The 18940-nt window shown below is 38.2% G+C and overlaps 1 protein-coding gene and 1 pseudogene across 1 annotated transcript in view; both read right to left on the reverse strand.

Annotated features, from left to right (window-relative positions):
- Nucleotides 1-242: 242 nt before the first annotated feature.
- Nucleotides 243-18940, reverse strand: part of OPN4 (opsin 4) — a 50563-nt gene continuing 31865 nt past the window's right edge. Inside the window, exons 3-12 of the mRNA XM_057421520.1 lie at nucleotides 17443-17582; nucleotides 15395-15528; nucleotides 14051-14254; nucleotides 10747-10918; nucleotides 9720-9884; nucleotides 6359-6466; nucleotides 5053-5233; nucleotides 2485-2637; nucleotides 1884-1952; nucleotides 243-590 (exon numbers count right to left, since the gene is read on the reverse strand). Coding sequence (XP_057277503.1) covers nucleotides 306-590; nucleotides 1884-1952; nucleotides 2485-2637; nucleotides 5053-5233; nucleotides 6359-6466; nucleotides 9720-9884; nucleotides 10747-10918; nucleotides 14051-14254; nucleotides 15395-15528; nucleotides 17443-17582 — 1611 coding nt within the window. The 3' untranslated portion in view covers nucleotides 243-305. The remainder of the gene's footprint in view (nucleotides 591-1883; nucleotides 1953-2484; nucleotides 2638-5052; nucleotides 5234-6358; nucleotides 6467-9719; nucleotides 9885-10746; nucleotides 10919-14050; nucleotides 14255-15394; nucleotides 15529-17442; nucleotides 17583-18940) is intronic.
- Nucleotides 11303-12553, reverse strand: LOC130605766 (dnaJ homolog subfamily B member 11-like; annotated as a pseudogene).

Here is an 18940-nt window from a genome sequence, read left to right on the forward strand (position 1 = left end):
AGCTCTGTAGTAGCTTTGAAGTTAAGCTACACTAGGTGAACAATGGCCAGTTTCGAATCTCATATTTCCCTTTCCTCTCTAGTTAATCCTAGGAGGCTTACGGGTAAGACCCATGCAGTGGGGGGATATACCTGAGCACAGTAAAATCCAAGTGAAATTTTTTCATGAGCTGCACACAAAAAAAAAATAATAAAATTACAGTGTGACTCTGATCAAGAAGTGGACTATTTGAGAAAGTTTTGATGCTGAAAAGCTTACTCCTCTTGCTTTTATCCTTGCTTGTCTTGTGTCTTTGCAGGAGCACTTCAGAGCAATGTAGGAAGGTATTCTGGATTCAGCAGGTCTGTAGTTGTTCTAGAGGTATTGGCTAAGGTGACATTGTTGCTTGCACCACTCACTAGGCTGTTGGACTTCCTGTTTTGCTTGTGGCTGTTGATCTTAGGGTACAGGAAACCAGAGTGGTATCCAGAAGGAAGCTCTACTCCTTGGACATTGCTGTATGTTATTGTGATGCTGGGTATCTGGGCTGCAGGTGGTCCAGAGTGAGACTGTCCTTTTCTTTGTCCAGTACCATTCAGGCTTTCAGCTCTCTAAAGGATGTAAGGATTTAAAAGATACTAACATCATAAATATCTACAAGGAGATCAGGTTGCATTGTCTATGAAAAAGTGGCATATATTTAGATAAGCACTTTGCCAATCTGCATCACTAACTGAAAAACAAAGGTGGATAATAAAGTAGATCTGAATATTTTTACAGTATTTCATGAACAACTTATGAGGAAAAAAAATGTTTAACAAGTTAACATACTAAAGCATAGATTTTTCATTTGCTACTTAAGAGCTGGTCTACTTTGATAAAGACCAAACTAATGACAGCACATTTGACTACAAACAGAAATGCTGTGAGGATGTTCAGACAGACTATGAGTTCAAGTAAGTAAGGAGTCCCTCCATAAAGAGGGACTGTTTAGGTTCTCTGGGGCAACAGGTGATGTGAAATGCAGTGATAGCAGCATGGATGGTTGAAGGGGAAAGCAAACTAGAGAATGAAGTGAAAAGGGCAATTGAGGAAGGTATTAATTGGCATTTTTTGGCAATAGCAATGTTATCTCTCACTTTCACAGGACCAAAAAATCAAGAGTGTTAGGATGAAGACAACAATAGCTGGTAAGGATCACTGCTAACAATAAGATATAATTTAAGATTTTTATATTACATTTGGCTTAATACTGTAAAGAAAAAACTGGCTTGTTTACATCTGTCAGCTATTTTCTCTTATTTCACTGTCTTCTATCAAGAACTAAGGCAACTTGCCTCACTTGTGGCAGATGTCCAAAAAAAAAAATTTATCGGTATTCTGTAGCTTCGTTACATGGAAGAAGAAATAGACACTAACACAATATCCTACTGAGTAAGTAATATGGCGTGTTTCAAAAACTTACCTTGATTTCCTTCAAGTTGCATTTTTTAGATGTTTGCTGCTACAACATTAAATAGTTAAAAATGTCACTTTGTACAGCAGTACTTGCCACAAGACTATGGCTGTCTCAGAGGTACAGTCATCAGAATGGCTGTCTCAGCTTACTTTGCATATTATTTGTATGAAGATGGCACAAAATTAATGCTTCCATGCTCCACTAAGGAAATCACAGACCTCATCATAAGACCTACTGAATGAAAGAAAATATTCAAGTTCCTTGAAGAAGCGGGACTTAAGGAGATCATTGTGATACATGTGTTCTCCTTCTGCTTAGTTTCAGCAATGATCTACACTTTTTGGTCATATTTTCTATATTCTGCTGGGAGTAGACTGGGTTGTCACTAGGTTTTTTTCACTTGGTTAATTAGACCCATGCCAAATATTAAAATAATAATTCTTACAGTAGGTGTAGCAGTGTATTCTGTGACGTTTAGTTCCACCATGGATATGTCATCAGAATCTACAGCTGTCTGAAAAATAAACACAGATAAGAAAGACATAAATGACATGTAGATATGTTACAGTATTTTACATACATGAAATTCAAAGTATAGTTTAAAAAAGGAGGGGAGACAACAGAGGACTGACAGAAAAGTAGTGATATGCTAAAGATAGCCTTGGTTTTTATCTCTCACCACGTGTGTCCTTTTGATAGCAAATGGTGAGACAACAAGGTTGGCTAAGTGATTTGGACAGTGGAATACAAATATTACTGAATACACACTTAAAACCAAACACAAAGCAACATACCATTCAGATGCTAAGTTCACTAACAGAGCACCATTGCTTGTCAGAAGTGCAACAAAGACAGCTGAATAATGAACCAGGGTAGAAATAAAAAGCTGATGACCTTTCACAGCCACTTAAGTCTTCACTTCCTGTGTTAGCTCATAGGTCATCCCCATCTTCTTGGCAGGAACCTTCATGCTTAATTATGGTAAAATGTGCAGATTTGTTAACCTACCAGTTGTTAGAGAATTTAGATATTACACAGTCTATTACCTTCTCACAAATCCCAGAATCAGGGCTCTTCAGTTTAGGTTTGGTTCTTACGTCACTAGTTTGAGTTGTGCCTTTACCCATTTTGTAGGAAATCTGTCTGCTAGCAAGTCTGGAGAGCATACTGGGGTTATCAGTTTCTGTGTCAGTACAGCCCTAAAATGAAAACAGCAAAAGTAGTCACTCTGGGTTCCTTAGACTTCCATCCATTTGCCCCAAGCGAACCAGTTTTACCTAGACAGGAATTGTAAAACAGAAATTGTATAAAAGACATTTCACATAAGTTACGCCATGCGTGACTTCACAAAATCTTTGCTTGTAAGACGTACAAACAAAACTATCAAGTCTTTTGAGTCTAAAATTCAGCTTACTTCTTTCTTTTTTTTTTTTTTCCTCCAGAGGATGCACTGAAGATTTTCAAACAAAATAATGTTTTATTATAGTCTATTGTTGAAACTTCTCTGATTCACATTGTAGCTCTGAAGTGACCAGTGTTTCCATACTAGTACCCAAATAGAAAGCACAGGGCCAAAGGAGAAATCAGGGCCAAAGGAGAAATTAGGGCCAAAGGAGAAATTAGGGCCAAAGTTTCCAAAGTAGCTTGGGTGGAAGCAGAAGTAAATGGAAGGAAATTACCAGGGAATGCAGAATCAGTGCTTCAAAAACATTTTGTTTTGTGAACAAGCTGTGATTTTCCAAACTTAGAAGGATTTTTTAGAAGAGCTTAGCAAAATAACCAGGAGGACAATCTAAATATTTCTTTTCCTGCTGAAGCACGTGAGGTTGGGCTCAGCTATTTTTTGGATTGCAGCTTATCAAAAAATGTATACCCTGCTTCCCATTCCATGCATAGAGTGTAGTAGCACATACAGTCTGATTCGATTGAATTTCAAAGTGGAAGTAACTTTATTTTCTGAGCATCTGTTCTAGAGTTGGATATATTTCATTGCAAAGAACTTACTGGAAATTGTTTCCTTAGAATTTTCCAAGGTGCAGAATATCTTTGCATTCACAGGAGTAAAAAAAAAAAAAAAAAAAGTCATGAAGCTAATTTATTGTCTTACAGTTTGATGACCAGCCTTGATATAAAATACACGGCAGCATATGTACTGCCTTTTTGAATTGCAGGTATATATCTAGAAAGCTTAGAGCTTAATTGATGCACAGATGGTACCAAACAAAATCCAAATAAATTATCTGTGAGCATCAAAGCAATTTTGTTTAGTTTAAACTTGAGCCCTTGTTTCTGTTCTGTACTTCAGCTAAACTGATACACTTACTAATAAATCATTGTTCTATGGTCAAATCAAATAGTTAAGGGAAATACGTTCTTTTCACAAAATCTTGACTCTATCACTGTTCTGAACAAGATCTAGACTTAATGTTTACAGAAAATTCCAGACTGAAGCATGCCAATTGCTTGAAATTTTTTATTTTTGGTTAACTACTTTGTACCCAGTTTTGTACTTTTGTTCTCTGCTGTTCTACCTTGAGTATTAAGAGCTGCTTCCCTAAGCAAAAAAGAATTGCTGAATTGCTTGTATGTTTTCCCCTTCCCCAGTAATGATAGTAGTACAAAACCACACAATGTTACTGAAGGAGTTTGTTAGGTTTTTTAAGAATCAGTATTTACAATCTAAAAGATTCAATATAGAAATGTTCTTTTTTTATTAGCCAGTGACTAGTATCATGTGAGCGGTGGCTACTAGCCAGTAGAATTTGATTTTGATTAGACCGAAGAAATCAAAGTGTCAGTGTTAAAAACAACTGACAGAATTCAGTGCTTGGCTGGATTAGATATGTATATTACCTTGACTATGAAAAAGAATCACCAAGAAAATTATGGCTTTTCATATACTTGGAAATGTCATTTAAAACAATTGCAATGAATAACTGAAGTGTAACTAAGAGTGTAAAGAGTAACTAAGTAACTAAAGTGCTTAGTTACTTAGTAAGGTAACTTTGGGTTGCAAGAGGGAGCTTAAGATGCTGAATATATTCTGTTTCCTGCTGCCATGCAAAACACTGTGTTTCATTTAGACTGGCAGTAGCAAGCTGTTGAGGTGATGAGAATGATTCTATAATGGATTTACTGATTTGTCTAAATCTAGTGATTAATATGTTTCCAAATATATCCCACTTCACTTTCAGAAAACGTTACTGTTTCATTACAACCTTGCTTTCACTAGAGAACTATTTAGTGACTAGCAGTTTCTTTTTTGTTTGTGTCCAGACTGCAAATCTCGGATCAGACAAGTACACCCTCAAAATATGAGCAGATTTTCAAGGGTGCTCTGACTTGAAGCATCCCTTAGTTTCTAAAATTCTTGTTGTTCTACCTTTCCACTCTTGCTTCAGTGTCACCAACCATCAAGAGTACAAAGATTACATTCTGCTTTTATACTTCAGCCTTCTGTCTTATATTTCACTTTGTCTCTCTGCTTTCTCTGGAGCTCTTGTAATAAGCACCATAATGCATTTAATCTAAAGAATGTACCAATTTGAAGGACTCAGTGTGAAGATTAATTACTTTGCAATTAAAAATGGGTGTATGGGAAGTGTCTCCCTTACTGATTCACTGTCAGAGAGAGAAGACAGTCGCCTTTTTCCTTTCTGCGGCCCGCTTATCTCAGAAGACTGGCTGGTTACGGTCTCTCGTCTGGAGGAGGGGTAACTGCTGAAAGACTGTGAGTCTTCAGGAGAAACTCTCAGCAGGGATCCAAGACAAGGAACATATGTTGCAATGGCTGTTCTAATGGATGAGAGATAGAACCAGTCAAATTTTTTTCTGTTAGCACGAACTTCAGTCATCATAAACAATGCATGTATTCAAAGAGATGAACTAATGCTGCATAGCCTGGAAAATTGCTGAGTACAAAAAGTTTTCCACATATCCAGTATCTCATTTACAATCACCCTGCAAGATCACTTATTCACAGTGTTCTGCAGAACTGAATTTTTTTGCTTGGCAGGGATAAGAGCATTAAAGTATAACTCTTTGGACTGAAGGGAGCTATTAAAATGATGTTTTGTCTGCTTTCAGCTTAATCAGGGCAAAAAAAAAAAATTCTGTCCCTTTAAACTGAACCCTGCAGAAGTAACACATAATGAATTATTTTAATGTTCCCCTAAGCAGCTCTTCTAGCTTCCTCTTACGCATCTGTTTGCCAACTATCTGTAAAGTTGTACAAAATGTGCAGTTATATTACCATATTTCTTTCCTCATATGCAGCATAAGCACACTCTTTTGCCTAGCTTTCTTCTTCCTCCCAACATTCCCCAGTTAGATGTTCATGCCCACCTCTTCTCTATTCAGTTCCCGGTAGTTCTTTGTAAAGCGTATTTATTGCTTTGCTGCCATCCATCAGATCTCACAGCCTGCATCTGAACTTGATATGGTAATGACCCTAGATATTACAGCTCAGAAGAAATACTATCTGAAAAATGAAAGCTTGAAGAAAGCTGGGGGATGTACAGAGTAGGGAAGAGGTGGTTTGACTTCAAATTGCATCTCTCACTGGCCAGGTTAACAAACTGCTATTTGCAACAGTGATAAATGTCTGTAGTTCTCATGAAGATACTTTTTTAAAAATGATGGCGCTTTCCTTTGAGGTGCTAAGGTCTCTATATTTTATCATGTAATCTGTAAGTACAGATCAGTATCCATAAACGTCTCTAACTCCTATCTGCATAGTAACTTGCTCTAAGTACAAATTCTACTGAAAATATGGCATTAAGAAGTTTTCTAGGGGAGGATGAGGCTGTCTTGTGGAGGTAAAATGAGCAGGTGAAGGAGAGTTCAGATTCTAGTTCTAAAAGTGACAGTTATTGTCTGATTTTCTTTGCTATATTAAAGTTAACTTAAGAGTGAACTTACCTGTATTTGGGGTGAATGATGGCATAAATGATAGGGTTATGGATGACAGAAGCTTTGGCAATCACAGCTGGTATGGAGTTTGTGAAGGGTGTTAGGACATGAGAATACCTAGAGTAATGCAAATGCATTATATATTTAGTACTCAGTTCTGTGTAGTCTGTGCAGTTATACACTGACAAGACAATGCTTTATTAGTGTTCCAGGGAGAATAAAACGGGGGTTTCCATACCCAGTGAGAGAACAAATTTTATATCCTTTGTCTGTAATGTTTAACAGCATTACATTTCTAAGAAACATTTCTAATTACATTTCCGAGAAACACTATTTTCTTGGGACTTCTCTTGCAATACTTCACTACTGTGACTCAGGATGGTGGTAATTCCCATGCTGACAAAGCCAACATTCCCTAATGAAAAAGTCAGCTTTCAATGTGAACGTGCGTTGATCAGGGTATCTCTGTTCCAAACTTAGCAGATATACTTGACCACAGATAAACTTGTGGTTACTAGATAGCTGTTCAGAATGAAGCATTATAGGGAAAGATAACTGAAAATCTATTTTTCTATTGAAACTTTTTTTTTTTTCTGATCTGAATTAAAAAATGAAGGGGAAGTATTTTTCTGAACTGAACAGTTAAGGAGAAATATTTTCGGGTGTCATATGTCACACATGTTATTGTGGCCATGCGTATGTACAGGTGATGTGATTCTAAAGGATAAAAGAATTATGATGCCATGCTGCTATCAGCCAGTTAATTTTTGAAGGTAGCTTGAAGTAGCCCTTAAGGTTTTGGTCAGGAGAAATTCAATAGAACAACTCAGACCACAATAACAATAACATTTCATAGGCAGTTTCTAGTAGGCAAATTTTCCATAGACCTGCTTGGAGGCTATAAATATCTTCCTGCACTGGCAGAAAGAGTTCTAAGTTAAGTGGCCCAGTAAGTCAGTCTTTCCTCCCAACAGTAATATCCTTTCTGTATCACTGCTTCTCTTACTGGGAACACAGTCTAAGCTCCATCTTTCCATTAGCCTTACATTCCTGTATGATTGGAGAAAACAGATTTTCCTCTCAATCCTCTCAGAAGAAGTTCTTTCATATACATGCTGCAAACAAACAACAGAATTGCATAAGTAGGTGGCAGCTCATTTTCCTGCTGAAGAAATTTTTCATCATGCTATGTGAATATTTATGGCTTGCTAATGGTGATACAGGAATCATTTTGTCAACTGCCTGAATGTTGAGATGTCATTTCACCTCTAATTTGAGGCTTTTTTTTGATAAGCATGTTCTCCATATACAATTTTTAACATGGTTTCTCCTAATCATATGTTTAAAGCATTGTTTAGAGGTGTAGTTCTTCAGAGATTCTGGAGAACAAACAATAGCATGGCCTTGCTGTAAAGCAGTTTTTGACCCTGAGATGAGAGAGATGATGCTTTCGTAAGACTGATGGAGAGGTCATAGTGACAAAGGCTGAGAAATAGTGACAAAGGCTTATGTTTAAGCTAACAATTCCCAGAAATACAACCTTTATACCAGCAATATTAGTGAACCAGAGTATTTTCTAAAGAAATTAAGGTACTTCCTTAATTTTGAGTATGTTGTTACTCTGTCAAATGAGTTGCCTTTAGTCCAAGACTACAGCCACAGACTCCATGTCTGCTTCCCATTTGTAGTACGCAGTGATTTTATCTGAGTTCATTGTAATAAACGTCCACAGAAGACCTGCAGCCTTGGTCTGTTAATCTCTGAAAAAGTCCCAGAAGTATTGCCTAAAAGGCATACTTCAGAAAAAAAAAAGGTGAATAAAGCTGTGTTGCTCACCAGATGTCTTCATGAGCAAAATTTGCAAATGCTCATTTGTCGCATAGAGTTACAAAATTGTCCATTTGTTCATGTTTTGTCAGTGTGAGACATGGGCTAGAAGTCAAGTTCAGCAGGCACTTGATCATCCTAAGGTAGATGCTGAATCATACAGGACAGTGTGACATTACTACGTAGCTAAAATGTAGAGCTTAAACCATCTTCTAGTTTTTTAATTATTTTTTGGTGGGAGGCAGTAGCTTAGAGCAAGTAGTTCTGCAGTGTAGCTGTGCTTCATTTCTTTGTCTTCTTGCTCTTTCTCTCTCTCTGTCTGCTCACATGTGACCAGGGGTGGGTACTGAGTACCTAAGTCCCCCTGTGACAGGAAATGGGATGCTGGGGCACATCCTAAGGATGTGTTTCTGAGTGAGGAATGTATTTACCTTCACAGAGAAAATGTTTGCTGCTGCTTGGAATTGCCCGTGTCGATACAAAGGGGGAGAATCCTCTTACCATTTTTTCTTAGGTATAAGATTTTAGAAATCCTATGTTTAGGAAGATGCCTTCCTAAACCATGTTTGAAAAGAGGCCCTGCAATGGCCTCTTCCTCAGGTGTGTAACAAAAATCAACCCTGCATCCCAGAATGCTCCGTCATACATAAATTTATCCTATGTGTCAATTTTAGGAAAACCTACTTTTTATTTCTGACTTGAGAAATACAGATACAAGTGCCCTGTACTATCATAGGAGTCTTCCACTTGAGGATTTGCAGCTGACAAGACTTTCTAAAGCAGATAGTCACAACATTTTACAAAGACCAAACTGAAACACAGGAAAATTCACAGGTTAACATGGGAGAAATACTTGCATAGAGCCAAGGCATGTGGACTTCCAATCCATTACTTACGCTGGATTGTATCAATTATAGCCTGGTATCAGGCTATGTACAGATACAGTATTAATAGTATCATGCTTTTGTTGAAATTACTGCATAGAATGCTGACAACTAAATAGATGAAAACATGCTTAGGTTGTTTATACTTATGATCTTTTATATCCAACATGAAAAAGCTCCCCAATGCAAGTATATACTAGTTTTGAACTTGCTTATCATGTAAGTAATTTCAGCACTTTGATGTAACACAATAAAATGAGTAGACTTTTGTAAGTAAAAGAAGTGGGGAAAGAAAAGAGAATCAATTCCTGGGTGGATTTTTGGGGCCCCTTATTTAGCATATTGGTGCTAAATAAATTTCAGATGTTTCAAATATCCTAGTGCAGAGAATCTGCATTCAGGAGTCATCAGCGCAGTAATGTTATGTTGCCGGTAACAATCTTCCTTTTTTTTCCATAACTTTCTTTCTAAGTCAAACTAAGAAAAATAATAGAGTTAGTATGTGCCTCATTTGTTGTATGTCACTCCTAAATATGTGAATGTTTTGGCTGCACTTCAGGCATTAAAATTGACAAGTAGCTTTGACTTTTATCTGTTTTCTACAGTTTTACACCTTTTGCTTTCACTGAATATTCCTTTGTTGATACATTCATAATTACCCAGCAAAAGCTACCAGAGCAACAACAGAGTATGGTGACCAGGAAATGACATAAAGCAAGATGACAATCAGTGCAATTTTGGCCATCTTCCACTCATTTTTCATCCTCTGAAACTGTTTCTGGAACTCTTTATTTCCATGTTTGCATCCAAAAGCTTGAATAGACCTAGGAAATAAACATACAACAGCAAAAAAAGGAAGTAGGGAATTGAGAAAATGGCTTCATAAAGTGTGGCAACAAGTACTCTTATGCTAGTTTATGCTAAGTTTCATGCACTTTTAATGTGTGTTAATGTATACACGTGACCAGTCCTTTCATTGCACTAATCAGTGGCAAATTCATATGTGCTTCAGTAAAGAAAATAGTCCCGTACCAGAAGAATTTCCATATAAATTGGGTATTCAAGCATTGAACAATACTGTGTTAAATATCACTAGAGAAGTCTTTGCTTCTATAGGTCCGATTTTGCTACCTTATTCTCACTTTGTGCTTCTGTGACTAGATATGCTGATATCTACAGGACAGATACCTACAGATTACAAATGTAGTGGCAGACATTGACCTTTATTTTTACAACAATAGCTTTTCTTTCAAAGGCCTTTAATTAAATGGTTTACCTCTTTTCACCCTTTGTCAAACTTGTAGTTTAATTTGACCTACTTTTTGTGGAATATTTGTTGATACACTGTTGTTAGGTGTCTGATATTCTTCTGGTATTTCTTTTGGTTGGTTAATTTCTGTGCTGCTTTCTAATCCTTCAGATTTCTATTGCTGCTACTCATACCATTTCCTGCAGCATTAGCCAATATACTGAACAGCTCTGGCTTAAATTCAGGAATGGCCCTTCTAAGCATCATGCTTCTTACCATGTTGACTGTCGACAGAATTCTTGTTTGGTTTCCTTTATCAGTCATGCATACAAATTAAAAATGAAATCTTAACAATTTTCTTTTCTTAGTCTTTGTTTCAAGAAAATAAGCAGGCAATGAAATGGAAGGATAAAAGCTTAAAGCTGTTGGCTACTTACTTGTTGGCCTTCTTGATAGCCTCAAATATAAAGACATAGCTGTATATGATAGCAATCAAAGGAATGAAAAAGACAAAGCAGAAAAGCAGCATTGTGTATGCACGGACTGATGGTGTCAAAGTCATGTAGTCCCAGGAACAGGAAGTCATCAGACCCTCGGGAACATATGCACCTAGAAAGACAAGAAAATGCATAAGCCATGACATGATTCTTCCTCTCTGTGCAGAAGTAAGAGAAAGAAACTTAGAATAGCATGGGATTTAGTCCCATTCTCATAAAGGGGAAAAGAGTCTAAAGGATACACAGTGCTTTGTTCAAAGCACTTCTTTTTATTTTCTTTTACTCTGTTGTCCTGTTATATTTATGTTTAGAAGTCTAAGGCTTCATATCAGAAAGCTGAATAATTTTGTTTCATAAAATCATAGAATGGTTTGAGTTGGAAAAGACGTTAAGATCATCTAGTTCCAACTCTCCTGCCATGGGCAGGCACACCGTGCACTAAACCTTGTCGCCCAAGGCTTTGTCCAGCCTGGACTTGAACGCTTCCAGGGATGGAGCTTCACAGCTTTCTCAGGCAACCTGTTCCAGTGCCTCACCACCCTCACAGTAAAGAAATTATTCCTTGTATCTAACCTAAATCTCCCCTGTTTAAGCTTGAACACATTGCCCCTTGTCCTATTGCTACAGTCCCTGATGAAGAGTCCCTCTCCAGCATCCTTGTAGGCCCCCTTCAGATATTGGAAGGCTGCTATGAGATCCAGTCTGAACAGACCCAACTTTGCTAGCCTGTCTTCATATGGGAGGTACTCCAGCCCCCTTATTATCCTCATGGCACTTCTGTTTTGATTTTTTTTTTAATTAAAGAATTATAAACATATGGGTCAACTTTATTTTGCAGTTAAGGGAACAACCAGGAAAGCAAAGACTGCCTGCAGTACTTGTGGTGCCTGGGGTGTTTCCTGTGGTGAAAATGAACCAGGTGTACAAGCAGACTTCATCACTGCAATGAGTCCTTCATTTATCTTCTCCCTCCTCTCCAGTGAGTTTTTTGTTCTCCTTCACCAATGAAAGAATATTCCTGACCACCCCCCATGCCTGGCTCTATCTCTATTTTCAGTGTTTACTCCTCATTCACAAGCTTGACATTTGGACATTTCGTCACAAACAAGTTCATGAGTCATCTGGAAACATCCAGGAACCAACTGGGTGGTCCTCATCTCCTGCTGGCAATTTAATTTCCATTTGCCAGGTGCCTGTCTTGCCACTGCTTGTTCCTGACAACTTCTATGAAGTTTTCTGAATATACCTTTTCAAGTGTAGCTCCAGGTCCACAGTGATGTCTGTTCCTTGGAGAATGTTCCTGTCTTATTGGCAAGGGTTACCTCCAAACATGAATCAGAAGTCCCCAGAGAAGTGTGAGAAGATGTTTCCATGGGAGTTCTGGTGCCTATTCTTCAGTCCTCCTCACAATATGCATTATACTGCTTCCTCTTCTCCTCATCTGACAGCACCTTATAGGCAGCACCCAGGTCCTGGAACTTTCATGTCCAGGAGTTGTCATGGTTCTTGTCAGGATGGAGCTGCAGCACCAGTTTCTGGTAGGCCTTCTTGATGTCCTTGATGGAGGTGTTGCAGGACATCCCCCCGATCTTGCAGAAGTCCCTCATGGTGGCAGCCTTCCCACAGAGCCCGAGCAGCAGGAGGCAGAAGCAGCCAAGCCAGCTAAGGGCCATGGTGCAGCAACCAGGCCTGCCGGGGGAGGCAGCAGGGAGAGGGAGCAGCATTTCATTTTCTGAATACTGTTTAAAGCTCAGTATAGTCAAAGGGCATCTCTCCAAATCCTTCAGTGGATCTTGGATCGGACTGCACTGTTTTTAAGTATCTCCCTTTCCTGTCATATTGTCTTCCCAAGGAGTGAAAAGAAACTGATTGCTACAGCTACTACTTTTTTAAGCTTGTGCAGCCAAGAGAAATTTACTGTGCAAAGGAAAATGATTTCTTGTGCAGATCAAACTAATTTTGTCAAGAGGTATAGTTCAGTACAAAGCAAAAAGCATCATACATACATAATATTCTGCCTGATATAAAATATAATCTCCTTAAAGGAACTGTGTCAAAATGTTAAGTAAAAATGTTGTCACCAGGAGTGTCTTCTTAACTTTATATTTTAATTTTCACTGTTTTCTGTAATATTTTCTGTTGAATTGTTAAAAGTATTGCACCAGATGTGCTCAGATACATCTGATTGAAGTATGAGAGTTAGTACTGTGGGTGCTATTAGAATCTAATTACAAGATAACAACACCTTTTAAGCAACTATTTTACCTTCTCCAATTAAGAATCTAGAATCTAAGACTACATTCTCATTTTGTCATTCTAATAGCTACTCATTCAAGTAAAGGCTTCTTCTCCCAGTACTGCAGTTCGACTGCTTAAACATACTTCATGTTTATGGGTGACCAGAATGACAATAACAAGACAATAACAAAATTCTGCTGAAATACTACTCAGTAGCTGAGTTGGTTGTAGCATCGTTTGGGAAGGTCAAACATTGCTGTATTCTCACCTCGGCTGAGTTGACACATTCTCTTCTGGAATTAGGAAGAACAATAATGGGCTAGAGGTTTGAATGATGACTGACTGAAACGGATGACTCATAGGAAACAATGGTAGAGAGATGGATTAAAATGAGGAAGAATAACAGAAACTCTATTTGTTACAAGTTGCAAGGATCAAGATGCTGCGTTTGTGTTCTAATTTGCAGGCATAAGATTCACATTTACAAAAGCAAATTAGTTACTGAATGACATCCTTATTGGAAGCCGTAGTGAAGATACCAATGGCTGAGTGGAGAACAGAACCAAAACCTGGTGCAATCTGCCCATCTATAGTATTGTCAAGACTTACTGAAGATGTACTTGCAAAAAATACTCAGATTGTATTCCTCTTTTGTGTGAATTATTTCACTTATATTTAATTAGATTTGGTTCAGTCGAAATAGGTATAGGAAAATAGGTGGCTGCATCCTGCCAAGGCCAGTTTTGGAACTGATTTTATCTACTGTTCTTTATTCATTAAAGAATGAGCTTAAGGAAGAGTGCCATTGTCACATAATATGCTGTAATACACTTCCCCCCCCTCCCCCTTTGATTAGAGATCTTTAGTTTCAATACATATTTTATCAGTTTTCTTCAAATCTATTTATTCAAACCTAATATGCAAGCATTAACTCTCTTCTATACCTGTAACTGGTCTTTAATCCAATGCTATGAGGGAAAAAAAGCTTTTATTCAATTTAACTTACTCCATCCAAAGAAGGGTGGGAGGCTCCAAGCCAAAGAGTACAGCCAGACTCCTACCAGGATTATTAGGGCCTTCTTCTTAGACATCACTCCAACAGAAGCCAGAGGTTTCGTGATGACAAAATATCTGTCCAAGGCAATCACCATCAAAGTGATCATAGATGTAATGCCAAAAAGAGCTCCGCAGAAGGCATACAGCTCACAGCCTTTCAATGAAGAAGACAGAAGTAGCAGTGAAATTAATCTGCCATGCTAATTAATTTCTGGGATAGTTCAAGACTGTGTTTCTTGTGAACAAATGTCTTCTGGAATTTGTAAAGCAACGGAAGTTCACTTTTCCTGCAGTTGGAATGCTGTCTCAAAGCTGCTATCTTGCCAATTACATTATTTGTGGAGATAAACTTCAAAGATTTTGTTTGCTTGAATTGCTGGAGACAGTGACACTTAACATGTTTTTCTCACTGATTTCTGATGTTTCTAGTGGGATAATTTTAACAGTCCATTAGTAGCTTGTTTAACTCCAGTTCTACTGCAGCTCCAGTAGGAAGGGATGGTTTTTTAACAGTGGGTTATAGCTACTTTGATATCATAGAACCATTTACATTTCAAGGTCATCATAGCTGAAGTAAATATGCAGACTATGAATATATTAATGAGTGATTCTGCTGAGGTAAATATGCAGATGATGTATACATTAATAAATTATTTTAATTATTGAAACAGCCTAGTGATTAAAAGCAGTGCTTTGGGTTTTCATTTTAACATGTATACTTGAACCGTTTGTGGAACTAAAAAAACTGCTTTTGGGCATCAGAGATCATAATAGCAACATTACCTCTCTGACCTTCCTGTCTGTTGATACCTGTTCAAGAAGCAAGAATGAAGGCACCTTCATTCCACATCTTTCTGCATAGGAAATGTTCTGTTAATATTTCTGTTGTTAAAACTCACTTTTGCCAAGCTTTCTTGCCTCACTTTGCCAAGTGCCAGTCCCAGAGCAGGTTATTTAGAAGAGCATTTAAGCTGGTGTGTTGTGGGGTGGCGTTGCTTGTAACTTCAGAGCTAAGGTATGACATAACTGGGGAAGAATTCTGGCAAGAAGACTAGTCCTGTGCCTTACGTTGCCAATGTCACCCTTGTATCTACCTCATGTATGTAATTTTCCTCTCCCTGGTATTTATTGCACACAGGCAAAAATGTTCAAAGAAACATTTGTGTCAACAGTGAAACAATGTTGAAAAATGTTCTCAACATTTCAAGGGGACCTGAGGATAAGAAATAATAGTTTAGCTGCCACTATGATAAGAACATACTTAGTGATAATCTTACAAAGAATATATACAAACCTTTCTCACCAAAAATCCAGCGTTTGTGGAAGCTGTTGGTGAAAAAAACTGGAGACTGTGTAATGGACATCAGGAAGTCACTAACAGCTAGATTGATGATGAATATGTTGGCTGGAGTCTGAAGGCTCCTACTCCTAAAGAGAGCAGAAGAAATATTGCTAAACACTGTTGCACTGTTAATTTCATTGTTGCTCTTTCCTGTGAACATTGTTAGCTTCACAAATACCTAGGCACATTCTATGCAGTAAGCTAGAGCAGAGTGCTTCTCATTTCCTTCACAAGAGAACATAAGCAAAGCTGTTTTATACCTTTATACTCCTGTGCACTTTAGAGGATTCACAGCTCAGTGACGGGGGTAAACTGTATTGTTCTTTAAATATTCTGACCCAGTGCACTGCATGTCCATGATTAACAGGAAATTAAAGTGATGTACTCTATGGATTTCTGGATCTAGGTCATTTTAAGTAGGGGGAGGAGAGTGCATTTCCCACTGCTGATAAAACCAGCAGTGACAAATACAGGGATTAAGCAAACTCACATGTACCACATCAAGCATTTTGGTTTACATCCCTTCTTCTCTGTGACACTCATTTCACTGCCCAGACACTAGCTTTAAACAGATCAATAGCTGTCCTTCAGTGTATCCTGCCTGTGTATGTTATTCACAGTATTGTAGTATAGTGTTTTAAGGGGTGCACATAAAAGCTCAACTGAGAACTCCTCAGTTTGCGATCTCTGTGTAACATTTTAGCTCCTTTCTCTAATTTTCAATCTGAGGCACAATTGAAAAATACCAGCATAAATGATGAGTTTTTTGCACTGATCCAGAATCAACTGATAGGGCTACTGTAACCTGTTCGCAATTTAGGAGCAAGGAGTTATTATTAGTAGATGCTGATGGGCCACTTGTATTTTGTTCAGTAGTCTGCAAAGTTACTGAATATATTTCTGGCAGCTGGTTGTCTTACAGTTTGCCATTACTTGAGACTGCTTTGTAGGCATCTGATGTGTTCTCCAAACTTCTGATGTATTTATTACTTTGCAATCAATATCCCTTTCTGTCTTCATAACGTCTTCAAATTAAGACAGATGTCCTTCAGTGGAACTGCAGCTGCCATGGCTGGATTTCCTGTATGGGACCAACCAAAGAGCTAAGCAGCTCAAGTACTTCATCCTCACATATATGGTCTGCACGCCAGCACCTATTCTGTTTTTAAGGCCATATATCGTTCACACTGAAGTGTTGGTATCTACTATGAATGCACATACTGAAACCTGCCATTTAATGCACCACATAAATATAGGCTCAACACCCAGCCTACTTTCACCCACACTCCAGTGATTCAAGTTAACACAGACAAATTATCATAGAATTGCTGTTATTTTAGTTCATTACATTTGTTCCCAAAGATCAATGATGAAGTAGAAGCTCACTGGCGTGGACATCGTGCCAATGCTCTGCCCAAGTGTGACAAAACAGAAACAGGATGGCAGAACAGGAATGGTGAAAGTATCACATTTTAGTCAGAGATCCAGTTTCCTTCAGCTATAAAAGCTGGAATGTGGATTTAGTTAAAAGGAAATAGGCCAAGTGTTAGAAAATGTGAAAACAAGAGACATGACAGTAAGGAACAGAGTGGGAAAAGAAACTGGGTAGTAAGCAGCACTTCTAAAATAGAGAAGATATGTGGGAGACACAGGTGCAAAACATCCCATCAGTCCAGTGCAGACATAATTCAGCCAATAGAAGAAAAAAAAGTCACTGGCTGGTTTCTGCTTTGGCTGCTTTTCTATTGCTTGACATATCTGGGTGATTCTTTGCAGTTTTACTAAGAGTTTTCCTGTGGCTATGGTTAATGGGAGGGAGTCACAGAGAAGTGGCAGGTTGTCATTTTTTTTTTCCTACAGCAATGTCTTTTGGTGCATTTTACTATGTCTGGATAGTAGTCTGATGGTAACATTGGCTGTGCTGCATTTGCAGAGCACAGTCAAGGTACTGTTAATGTTCATAAATCTGAGTATTTTTAAAAAAAAAATCAGACAGATACCTGCAGAAGACATAGAAGACCAGGAAATTACCCAGAGTTCCTGTGATTCCCACAATAAGAACAACTACTCCAATTGTATAGTGGGCATGGTCTGGGACATCCACTGTAGGAAAGGCACCCGGCACATCTTGCACTATCATCTTCTGTGGAGTAAACAAGAGGTCACAGGTATATCAGACTTTACTGAATAAACTGGCATGTGCTTCTCTAGAGGAGGAAATTGTCAAGGATGAAAAAAAGCAGCAAGCAAAAAAAAAAAAGTTAATTGCTTTTAAATCACATTTACTGTTGATCATCTTCAGGAGACAAATATGCCATCAGCAGTGCAAAGGTCAAAGGGCTGTTTATATTTTTACTGTTGGTTTAGAATTTTGATGAAGAAAGGCAATGAATTTTCTCCCAATAGAAAGATAGGGATATAGAGAACTGAAAAGAGACAGGAGGGGGACCCTTTTCATTGCATCTGACATCAAGTAATGCAGTGCTAAACAAGTAACTTTTCTGTAGTTTTCGGGGGAGTTTCTGTACCTGTGAAGTGCGATTTCTGTTTTCCTCTGACATCACTGGCTAGACTTCTCTAACTAGAAATGATCTTCTGTGGATGAATATGCATTTTTTTCTTTAGTAGTATGGCTATTTCATTTCTCCTGCTGAATAACACTGAATTGTGAGCTGCCCTCAAGACTCAGTTACCAAAAGCCTGGCAGCATTCAGCAAGAGTTCCTTGGAAACTAAATTAAGGATTAGAAAAACTAAACCACAAATCCTTTATACCTTATGCGTGGTTTCCATACCAGTTCTATTTTCACTCTACACTGAATTAAGGTATTTTGCTGTCTGTGAAGTATGTGACAAATCACTTGATGAAAGCATATGTGTCTTAATCAACTAATAACTCACAGCAAAATTCAGTAGTCAAGTCTGAAGGCTACAGCATTTTAAACAATAATTTAAAAACATTTTTTGGTTACTTATCAGGAGCCATGAACACATTTTAAGCTGAGTGACCCCAGATTAGTAATGAAGCAAATAAGGCTGCATCCAGGAAGCAGGATGACCTGATAGACCTTGAAGAGAACAGCTGTCCAAACCATCACCGTTATGCTGCCTTTTGCCATAAGGTCAGGCAGGGAGACTTAAACACTTCTGTGCAACTGCCACTGTTCTCAACATGTCTTGGCATCAGCTCCAACCACCTAATGGAGTCATGACAAATATCAAGTCCTGTCCTCACTCATCTGCATGGACAGATCCTGTCTGTTCTTCATAGCCAGGCTTACCTCATCAAGAATGGCAGTCACTATGGAATGGCATGCCAATGCCACTGCTCATAGCTCAAGCCTGCAAGATGCAGCCATGGCATTCCTCAGCTACTGAGCTATAAGAATCACACAAGGATTGAGAAATGCATGGGAAATGTTTTGAATCATTTGTAGCCTCCCTGCTATGAACACTGTCAACTTAGCTGTGGCCTAGGATCCAGGACAAGTGAATTGCC

The sequence above is a fragment of the Pezoporus wallicus genome, unplaced genomic scaffold (assembly GCF_028554395.1).
Source record: "Pezoporus wallicus isolate ANWC-B61680 ecotype Strahan unplaced genomic scaffold, APGP_CSIRO_Pwel_v1 contig_4816, whole genome shotgun sequence".
Classification (NCBI taxonomy): Eukaryota; Metazoa; Chordata; class Aves; order Psittaciformes; family Psittacidae; genus Pezoporus; species Pezoporus wallicus.